The following is an 11,617-nucleotide window of genomic DNA, read 5'->3' as shown; positions in this document are numbered from 1 at the left end:
AAAAAACATATAAACACATTCTTGCAAAATTCTTACGTTACTTTCTGAAGATAACATGATTTTCATCACAGAGATATGCGTACGTACATACATTAAAATATGAGTTGCTTTGGACGATGATCAATAACTCAAACACAGAGTAAACAATACAAAAATCAATAAAAACCTTTTTTAGCTTGTGTGAACGAAAATACATTGTTGGCCATTGTTTTTGCCTCAAGGCACGAGTGCTGATTTGTGTCCATCTGAAATTTCAGAACCAGCATAGCCGTTTACTAAAAGTAGCATTTAATCTACAGTCAACAGAAAATTTAAGCAAATAAAGTGAAAAAAAAGCTATGTATTTAATTAAAGCAATTTTCTTCAATAAACCCAATACACATGCATAAATGAATGCATGAAGGAGTGTTCCCATCTTAAAGCATTGCGAATGAACATAACTCTAAAGTTTCAGGCGGAAGTCGGTAACCGAGCTAGCTTACTGGACATAAAACAACTAAATTATTAGTGATCAATGCAGTCAACAATAAATACGTTGTTACAAAATCAAGAATATTGATTGAATCTTTTAAGTGACCGAGCACAGGTCACAGGTAGTATTGTTCTATTTATCAATTTATGTACCTTCATATGTATGTATGTACTTTGTTTCTAACTATTCTGATACCCATAAGTTTTCAATTTATTCTTAATTATCGAACACTCACATTGCACATCGGGAGACATGTCAAGGGGTATTACTTTTCAACTGGGTGGTGTCAGAGTCGATTTTTATAAATATCTGATCTTCAGCGATAAAAAAAAAATACTAATTTAATGCGATAAAGAAAGTTATTGCCAACTGAATGTGATTTTCCTAGAATTAAGAATAATTATATTGGCCTCAATATTCTATATTAAGCACGTCATAGCTTCATTGATTGTTCACATAAGAGTTCTTTTATAATAACGACTAAAATAAATATGCTTTCCCGAAGTTGTGGGGAAAAAAATCCAACAAATATACAAATCTAAACTTTTCTGAATTCGTATTAAAATCCAAAATGGATTATCTGAGAGAAAAACTGTTTTTCATGAACAAATCGAGAATATCAGGCTGTCAAAAATCTTTAAACTTAATTTCGAGAATTATTCGGTCAGTGTACAATAGGTCAAATTATCATATGATTTGAAGAAAAACCCTGGATAATGATGTAATAGAGACTAATTCTCGTTAACGACACCGACATATAATGTACCTATTTAAAAAATGCATAAAATTTTGTTTCTCCTGTTCCTTCTTACTAACAAACCTCAAACAAATGGATTTTTTATTAAATTTTTTCCTAAGAGAAGCGCAAAATGCATAAAAGCGCAACTAAGTACATATATACATAGGTAAATAAACGTAAACAATTTCAATTTATTCATTTCTTTTTTTTACTTCCGCTTGGACATATTTAGATATTTTAGAGCATTTCTGACATGACCCCAACAAAATTTTGTTTATTATGACATTTTTGAAATTTGATTTTCGCACAGTAAAACGGGCTATATGACACAGTGGGAAATTTCGGTTCGTTACTGCAACTGGTCGAGGATTTGCAAGGGTTTGCAGAACCTCTCTCCACAGAGTTGCGGCCTGTACCAGGTCTCTCGTAAGCTGCATTTCGAATGTTGCATGGTGTAATTTTAGTGTGGGTTATTGCTATTATGATTTTGCTATTTTCGCTATCAAAAGAAATGCAATAGGTATCCAATCTCACCAAAGCAATTTTTTCGTGTTACTATTAAACGATTTGAATGCTGCCAGAGGTTTCTAGTTTCTAGCATACATATATATGTATTTAACTCTTTCAATCAAATAAAATACTCACTTAAGATTTTAACCAGCAGAAACAAATCTGTTGCTAAAGACCCCAAAAGCAATAAGATTTAACATAAAAAAAATAAATTTTTATAACAACATAATTGCATAGTTTACTAATGTAATTACAATCACTTTCACCTACACAAAAAAAGAAAACTTTAAATAAAAAAGAAATCGAAGTTTTTACATGCTTTGTATTTACATAAATGCTTTTTAGTTGTTTATATTGTGAACGAGTTTTTTCCAATTTTAAAACATGGCTACTTCTTTAAAACGCGGTTTAGAAAAAGAATTGCAGAATTAAATTCAAAATTTGATAAAAAAGCATACAACTCACATGTACATATATTAAAGTACCGGATAATTGCATACATATATTATTTTTGCAATTTATATTCAATTTCAAAGAATTTAAACGCCACTTGATTGCAGTCGTTATTTATAAGTGAACATTTTTGGGTTTTAGAAAGATGTTTTGAGTTTGAGTTAGATCCTTACCTGCTTACTGGGCGACTATAGGTGGACATTGCGGGGCTGGCTGGATTGTTGCTTTCATTGTCTTCACTCTCCTTATTCGTATTCGTACTATTGTATAGATCGCAATTGTCCAAATATTCGGTACGCAAATAGGTGTCGAGTTCGTTTTCCTCCTCATCATTGTCAATGTAGTCTTGTTCATTGTCCTGATCTTGCTGCGATTCGACCATGCAAAGCCATTGTGAATTGTGATTGCGGAACTTTTCAAGCTGGAAAAGAGTACAAAAGAGTATTTAAAGAATTCAGTAAATATTTTTTCTTAATTTTAAAGGCAAGACAATCTGCTTTCTATTAAAAATCAGATGAGTTTGGTTCAATTCCCTTTATCATTCGAATTAATTTGTGGTTTTATCTGGATTTCTGCCTTTCTTACCTTGATTCGTTTGGCCCATTCACTATCACTAATGGCGATTATGTCTAGGCAATAGTCGCAGACTTTTCGGATTTCGGCATTTTTATCGTGCATTAAATCAATCAGATACGCCGGTGATTCAGTCTCTTTGATCATATATTCGCGCGTGCTCTCATGCCTTAAAATCTGTTGAAACACGAAAATTATCTGCAATACGATTTCATCGTCTTCCTGTTTGGCTTTCAGCAGTTCGATCAACGAGAGCACCACTTTTGCTCGACAGAAGAGTAGCGCACAAAGTTCGTCATGCGCGCAGGTACCCAAATAGACAATCGTGTCGAGTACCATGTCGTCCAGCTTGGCTCCTGGCACAAGCACATCCCTTATCCACGGTATTAATTGGAAGTTCTGCAGTATCTGCGAATAATCTAGATCGGCTAGGGAGAGATTACCAAGAATGCCCAGACATTCTACCACAAAGGCTTCATCGTCACAAATCGTTAGAATGCGGGCCAAATCGCCGACATAGTCAATAAACTTTGGCTGCAGTGCTTCTTGTTGGGAAAGATTACGCAATAATTTCATCAGTAGCGAGTCCTGATATTTGAATGCACGATCCATAAGGTCATGCAGGCGATTCCCCTCAACCATAATTTGTGCATTGCGTTTGTTCAGCGACAGATTGATGCATAGTGCTATGAGATCAAGATCAACTTTGTTGTTTAAATTTAAGATGATGGCATCGGTGGCCATTTGCACGCATTCGGTGTGCGTAAATAAGCTTTTCACCTAAAAAGAAATTCGAAAGAGTCATTGCGGCTTCGATAAGAAAAGCGAAACTATGTACACGCTTACCCAGTCGTCTAAGCTCATGTGATAGAGTATCTTCATGGCGATGGCGTGATGTTTTTCATCATTGATGAACATCACTAGTTTTGGTAGGTAGCCAGCGCCGACCATTTTTCGCCGCAATGCCCCATCAAAGGACAAATTAAAGACGAGCTTCAACGTTACCTGCGCCAGATCAGTATGCCCACTCTGGAAAAGTCGTGGCAACTTGGCGATAATATTGAACTCTCCCATATCATCTTTATTGTCGCGTACAATTGATAGCTTCTTCAGGAATGTAGTCACCAACATAAGCAAGTCGATATTTTGTCGATCCAGAGTCTTGACGAGCATCTTAACAATATGCTTGCGGCGCATTTTTTCCTCCAATTTTATATTCTCAGCCATGTTCAGGAGCAAATAAAAAGCGACACGCAGTAGTTGTTCTTGTTTCTTGGCAAACACCTTCAACTGCTTATTTAGGCGATCGATTTCCTCTTTCTTTACCTTGGGATCGTTGCGATCGAGCGCCTCATTGCTGGTTGCTTTCATATCGCCGTTCGACGAGACGCCCGAGTCGGGAGTGGCAGCACCGGCAGAGAGCGCTTCATGGTAGCTGCTATTGAGTACTTGGCTCTTCATCAACGAGGAGGACATTGAGCCGTGAAAACTAGACCAGTTACCCGACTTGGGACGTTGCTTCAGCTCTGGTATGCGGCGACGTGGTGGTTCCATCTAAATAAATATGTATGTGTATGTGTGGATGATTTTAGTCAGGTAATGTTGAACTTACCTCTTTTGGCTTTTCCTCATTCATTATATCAAGAAAATCATCAGTGCTGCGATTTAATTTCTCTTTGCTGGATTTAGCAGAAAGTGGAGCTGAGCTGACAGGATTCTTTCGCACATCCAATTCACTGCGCATGCTTTCATATCGGCGCAGTTCATAGTCGATGACGTCCATGCAGAGGGAACCAATCTAGGTGGAGTGATGAAAAGTTTAGCACACATATATATATATATATATACATACAAAGTTATTGTAAATATATGATTAGGAACACTGTGAATTCATTATTAAGACTACATATTTAGTCAATAATAATCTCACCATTTTACTAATTTAGTAAAAACTTAGATAGTTCATATATTTACCAAAGCGGACTTTAAATCAGAGACTTTTAGTGGCTTATGAACAGGTAATCTCAGTTAACTACTGTTTAGGTGCGACTGCTAATACCAGGCGCCTAACGGCATGCTATGTACCTTCATTAAATTTTTGCACATGCACTTCTCAACTGCTTTGTGATAAAACTTTCTTAAGTTCTAATGTGATGACAGTCCAAATTGTGCTAGTTGTGTTCAACTGTTATAAAGCCGATCTGGTCTTACGATATATATAGTTTTAAGTACCGCACAAATTCGAAAATTTCGAAATACTTCAAAGATTCCAATAGGATGAGTGTTGATTGCCATTAATGTGTTTTAAACGATTAACTTCAACGAGATCTCAAGAAGAAATTCCGTTTCATACAAACAGAACCTAAAAACTCACTTAAACATTTTTACTCGACAAAAAGGAGGTCCACAAAACCTCTTGGTCGTTGAATATGCTACATAGCTGGTTGTTCACCAAAAATTGTTTCGCCACTGGGTTTGATAACAAGAGAGAAGCTGCAGTTACTCCATAAAAGATAAAAATTCCAATAGAAACTGGCTTAAAAAAAAAAAACAGGAAAAAAGGATATCTATTTCGAAATTTTCTTCAGGCATGCCCGCGAAAATTAGTAGCTATTCCGCTACATCCGTAGAAGCTGGTTTTGCCATTGGGAATCGTTCGAATTTCACTGCGATAGTATCGAATACATTTTTCGAAGCCTCGCCAGCTGTTATTCTCTTAACATTTCCGTACTTTCTAACCTGCTCAAAAATAGTTTCAAAAGTCTGATCTACAAAGATGATAAGAAGTTTAAAAGTTTTTCATATCTAATAGCGTTTTCTTTTCTCGAAATAATGTTGCATGTATTCTGCCCTGCGCCAGGGCTATCAAGTTTTCGTGTTCTTTTCTCAGCATCTCCGCTTGCTCTTTTTTTATATGTTGCACTCTGATAATGTTGCCATATAAGAGGGTGACATTTTTTTTTCGAGAAAAGAGAACGCCATAAGTTGTGTTGGAACACCCACCTTGTATTGCACAATGACGGGATGAAATTTTGTGTAGGTTGAAAAACAGAAGAATATATAAATAATGTTTGTTGATAAATCTAAACTTTTGCGCCAATCTTCCCGCAGCACACGCGACAATGCGGATAGGCAAGCCTCTGTAACAAATGTAATAAGAGTTTTACTAAGTTAGTTACGTCGAGTCCAGTATTCGTATATAAACAAACCATTTTTCTCCAGCTCCTCCAGATTATCTGGATTACGTGCCACTTGCAAAATCATAGCCGAACCACGTATTCGTTCACTTAAATCCTCATACAACAACTCCACATACTCATCAATATTATTGATGGACACATCAGCATTGCTGGCCGGTGTTTTAGCGGGCGAAAGAGCGGCAGAGGTTGGATTTGGCTTGGCGGTGGTTGGGCGCCTTGCAGATACAGCCGAACGATGGTGGCTGTTATTGTCCGCAATGTCTTATTAAAATTAATTAGAAATAAATTGAAAATTATTTAGGTAATACATATATGTAGATATATAAAAATAAATACGAAGTACTATATGTCCTTACCTGCACCAGCATTATCCTTGCGATTCTTCAGATAGAATATTATTTGCTCCACATCGGCCAATTGGGACTTGTGTATGAGATCACATTTGTCTACGACTTCACGCGCCAACGCAGCAGGATCCGTTTTGGCATTCAACGAACGTAAGCGTATTATTTTCTGGCAATTCTGTAATTTAAAAAAAAAAAATGTTGATGATAATTTTAGTATGCGTCATATGTATGTATGTATATTAGAATAATAGCCTCACTTAAAATAAATATATGATTGTATTATTTATTTATTGTACCTCATAATTACAATGGCCAGTACAGTGAAGGTCAAGTTTATGCCTAATTAATGGAGCGTGCTAGCCGATTAGTAGTGACATGAATGTCTTGTGTTTGCACAGCAGCAGTTAGTCAGAATTCACTGGACTAGTAGGGTGAAATAGAATTTGGGCCAGCACTAGTCTGCAGCTAAGCTTTCAACATTATGCCCCATTTGACACTAGTTCTCAGTCAGTCCTCGATTCGACTCACACTGAGTACCAGACAATATTCAGATTATCGAGCAGCTTACGTATTATCTCTTTCAATGGTAATAAGGCGTCTGATTGTTTACAGAACTACACTCTAAACAAATTTGCTAAACTAAAACTTTTCACAAAGAAGTTGCTCCGGCTACCGATTCCTGTACACGTCCATCTACTTAGATAAATTATTGTTTATTCAAATAGGTTTTTATAGTGAAATGAGCTACCCGAGCAGAGGTCGCTTACGGCTCCTTGCGTTTGGTCTCCTAAAGTGTAGATTATCATACTTCTCTGAGTTGACTGAGGGCCAGTTTTTCAGTGCACGGCCGTGGTTTAAACTAAGTTTAAACGCCCGATCTGGCTGGTTTAAAGTAAGATCAGCCAATCAAATATCAGTCAGCTGTTCAATTTAAACTCAGTTTACTTAATGTAAAGAGCGAAATATCAAACCTTCAAACACCCCCATACACAGCACAAATGGCTTGAAGCAAAGGGAAATTTCGCTTGGTTTGTCAAACCGCTTGTGTGGTGTATTTCGCTCTTAAGTTTAAACTGGCACTGAAAAACTGGCCCTCAGTGTATGCTGGGTTTGCCAGTAAAGACAAATGCCACCTGGTGGCACCGACTACATTGCTGCATTTACATATGTATATGTATGTATATATTTATGCTTAATGATATGTATTTGTATGTACATGTGTGTCTATGTATGCGGCTTTAATACATTTGGGGCAATCAATCAGCAAAAAGAATCCAGTTCAAGTACAAATAAATAACAAATACATTAGCACTTGTAGGCAGTGTTGCCATTTTGGTGCTTTTGGTGCTAGATTTAGCTCTTTATTTTTCTATTTAGCTCCGAAAATCGGGTTTTAACTCCTAGCTCTTTTTTTTTAGCTCTTTTCAAATTTATGTAGAACTTTTTTAGCTCCAGAAAGTTTTAGTTGTATTTGGTATATATAAGCCAAAACTTAAGCGTTGATAAAATGGAAAATTTCGAGATGCAGTGTATCCACCATAAACTCTTGGATCTGGTTTAAAGAGTTTAAAAATTAATTAAAAGAAAATCCTTTTTCTGATAGCGCGGATTTGGTTTTACCTTACTAATTTTACCTTAAAGGAGAGCTGGAAGTAGAACTTTCAAGAAAAATTTTGCGAAAAAATTATTCAATTGAAATATCTGAAATTGCTGACTTTAACAGTTTGTAAAGTATTTTTAGTTCACTGTTATAAGTGCCATAGCAACGAATTCGAAATAAATGCACCTTATTTTGGTTTTAAACGATTTTTTTAGCACTTAAACTTATAATTTTGTATTTTATTAAAAACTTTTATTAAAATTGCCGAAAATATAAAAACAACCTTACGTCAATAAATGCTCAACCTTAACAAAAATATATAGCTCTTCATTTTAGCTACTATTAGTATTATTTAACTCTTCAGCTCACAAAAATGTTTTTTTTTTTTTAATGAAGGTGTTACACGTTTTTTCCATACAAAAGTATGTTCGACAATTTTCTTTTATATGGAGGACACTGCCAACAAAAAAAATGACAAAAATTAATGGGATTTTATAGCAGCTTCTACTAGAATTAAATGGTCTACAAACTTATTAAAAAGTTTGAAATTTTGGTGAAAATAAGCAACATTTTTCTAATTTTTGTACAAAGTTTGAAATTTAAATTTAGATGTATGGTGTTTGTTGTTGTGTTTATAAAAAAAAAATAATAAATATTAAAAAAAAAAAACAAAAGACAAATGCCAAATGCTAAAACCGGTCAAAATATCGCAATTCCTTTATTATGTGGACCACTATATGTATGTACATTAGACTGCATCACCAAAAAAAGTTGCGGTTTTTCCACCGGGATTACAAAATTTATTATATTTTTAAACGTCCACCAAAATATTTCGGAAAAATATTAAGATTTCAGCGAGCTGGACCGATTTAAAAATACCTCCAAAAATGGAGTGTTTTATGAATAAAAATAGTTTCGTAAAGAACTTTTTGAAAAAAGTCCCCTCAGATGACAAAACAGATTAAGCTTAAAAAATCTGCATAAAAATATTTAAAAATCTTTTCAATGGAATCGTAAGAATGAGATATTTGATTTTGTTTTTTTACTTTTTTCAAAGTTTGGTTTACGAAAAACTTGAATAGAAAGGTAGTAGAAAGGTATTTTCACACTGTTTTTATTTCTGGCCAAAAAACGTCATTCGTGTCCCACCTTGTTTTTTCGAATATCAACACATCTTAATTCAACTTTGAATGACGTTCGTTCATCCTACCTTTCTCTTCCATCCTTTGAATGAGTTTATTAGCGAAGAAATAAAAAGGGTGAGAAAATACCTTTCCATTGACACCTCTTAAGTCTAATTCGGAAGAGTGTAAGTTCAGTTATTCAAGTTTTTCCTATACCAATCTTTGAAAAAAGTTAAAAAACAGCATCAAAAATCTCAGCATTACGATTCCGTTCAAAATTTTTTTTAAATATTTTTATGCAAATATTTTAAGCTTAAACCGTTTTATCATTTGAGGGGATTTTTAAAAAAAAAATCTTTAAGAAACTATTTTTATTCATAAAAAACTCCATCTTTGGAGATATTTTCAAATCGGTCCAGCTCACTTAAATCTTAATATTTTTCCGAAATATTTTGGTGGTCGTCTTAGAATATAATAGGTTTTATAATTCCAATGGAAAAATAGTACCGATATTTTTTTGTATGGGGAGTGATGCAGTCTAATGTACATACTAGGGATGTTGCGAATGTGGAATTTTAGACATCCGCGGATGCGAATGCGGATGTCAAGTATTTTTAAGAAACAATTAGAATCTGGTGTAATGACGAGACCGTTGTTTAAACAGCGCTAACAAGCCAAACCAGATGTGTCAGGCTTTTCTAACGGTGATTGCGTCTCTACCAAAAAGTGTCGCCTTTTGATTGCCCCCTTTCTCTTTTCGTGTTCGATTCTAAATTAAAGGCAAAGGGTGAGACAATTTTGTGTTCGTTTCTTAAAATGTCACACTCTTGTAAGGCAAAAAAGGACGATTTTCCGTCCTTTGAAGCTTTGTCAGGGGAGATAGATGCCCTGAAAATCACATGGTGGTTAAAAACGGCAATATTATGAAATGGGTGAGCTAGACAAGGACAAGAAGGCAAAAACACGCTTTTTTACAGGGTTGAGTGTAACATCAAACACATTTTTCACGGGGAAGGGCAACATTTTTTCGAAGAAACGAAATTACCATAAAGCTTTTTAAAAAGAATCCTTCATCTTCATTTATTTGGCTGTTTCAGAATTTGGGGAATCTGTAACTTCAACTTTCTTTTGCGGCTGGTTTGAAAAATTTGTACTTATAGCGAGCTGTGGAAAATAAATTATTACTTTCCAGGACTGAAAATTTTGAACAAAATTGTGTTTTCAAAGTCGTGGCTGCCAGCCGAATCGGATCAGAATATTGTTATCTTTTTAAAAAAGCACCCTGTTTTTTTTTATGAGATAGTTACGTAATTCTTATCTTATTAAAGGTCAGACCCATAGTTTTTTTTAATTATTTGAGCATCGATTCTCTTTATAGCCAGACGTTGATAATTTTTGCTGTAAATCCCCATTTGAAGGAGCTTACTCTTTGATTTTAAATAGCAAAGAATGGACAGTTTTACCACAGAAGTTTTTAGCCAAGGATCCAATGTATATGCCTATGAAAAAAATATTGCCCAACAAGTAAACAAAATTACTGTTTTTAAAATTTTTAGTAAAAAGTAAATTCCCCAAAGAGACCCATTTGAAATTATTGACACGAATATATGTAACATCAAAAGCAAATCATGAAAATCTGGTTAAGAATTACAGTACACACTTTCTTATTTTTTTTGTCCAGTAGTTTTTTTAAGATCGGTAAAAAAAAATCATAATAAAGAAAGAAACCAATGCAGGCATTTAAAGCAAAAAATAAAAAATAAAAAATTGGTAAAAGGACTATATTCTCTTTGACGTACCTCAAAGGTCAAGTAGAAGTTGGAACTTGTATGAATGCCCACTGATAGCTCGGTTATATAGCTTATGAAATAATATGTTTAAAGACATTTTTATCAAAGTTGATAAATATGACATTTGACCAGTTTTGTTACACAAATACTTCCACAGGCAAAAATATTGGCTACAATTTGTCAGTTTGTTTGCCATATAGGTATACGTTTTATCGGTGCACTTGCACAACATTCGCATTCGCAAAAGCGAAACAGCGAAGATCGAAAATCGAATGCAATTCATAATAAGGGCCCTTGATTTGTGGTGGTTAAGTGGTTTTTAAAATTAATATAGATATTTCAGAATATTATAAAAATTTGTTAACATTAAATTTGCAGACTCTTCTACTAAGGTGCATTATGCTTCACATATTTAAGACCAAATGTGGCTACAAAGAATCTGTGTGGTTTCATTTTTTGATTGCTGAAAACGGTGAGTCTACTGCAAAATGCAAAAATTGTGATAAAGTCGATGTTCCGATAAATCTTGAAAAATCCCAGGATCCCGAATAAGAATTTTTCGCGTCCCGATATTCCGGGATTGTTAAAATATGCCTCGGGTAGTATTTTTCAATACTATGAATATATGTATGTATGTATGTATGTCGATTAAGTCTGCTGCTTCCGAAACATTAGGCCAAATATGCCATAACGACACTGCAGCTGAACTTACCGACAGTCAAATAAGTCAATGGCACCTAAAGACTAGCAATGGCAAAAATGTTTTGTATACCCATTTGCATAATGTGTAATAAAGCCACAACAAAAAA

General features: G+C 34.7%; 1 protein-coding gene across 1 annotated transcript in view; it reads right to left on the bottom strand.

The window, feature by feature from the left end:
* LOC118732892 (kinesin-associated protein 3) overlaps positions 1-6,469 on the bottom strand; it is a gene marked incomplete at its 5' end in the record, with an annotated part of 11,263 nt that extends 4,794 nt beyond the window's left edge. Inside the window, 7 exon segments of the mRNA XM_036461996.1 lie at positions 2,348-2,595; positions 2,760-3,527; positions 3,594-4,301; positions 4,360-4,545; positions 5,751-5,887; positions 5,957-6,208; positions 6,304-6,469. Of these exon segments, the coding sequence (XP_036317889.1) occupies positions 2,348-2,595; positions 2,760-3,527; positions 3,594-4,301; positions 4,360-4,545; positions 5,751-5,887; positions 5,957-6,208; positions 6,304-6,469 (2,465 nt within the window).
* Between the last annotated feature and the right edge of the window lie 5,148 nt (positions 6,470-11,617).

Source organism: Rhagoletis pomonella, unplaced genomic scaffold (assembly GCF_013731165.1).
Source record: "Rhagoletis pomonella isolate Grant_MI unplaced genomic scaffold, Rhpom_1.0 Rhpom_scaffold_00002, whole genome shotgun sequence".
NCBI classification, from domain to species: Eukaryota; Metazoa; Arthropoda; class Insecta; order Diptera; family Tephritidae; genus Rhagoletis; species Rhagoletis pomonella.
The sequence above is the reverse complement of the archived record's forward strand: the minus strand, read 5'-3'. Positions and strand labels throughout refer to the sequence as shown.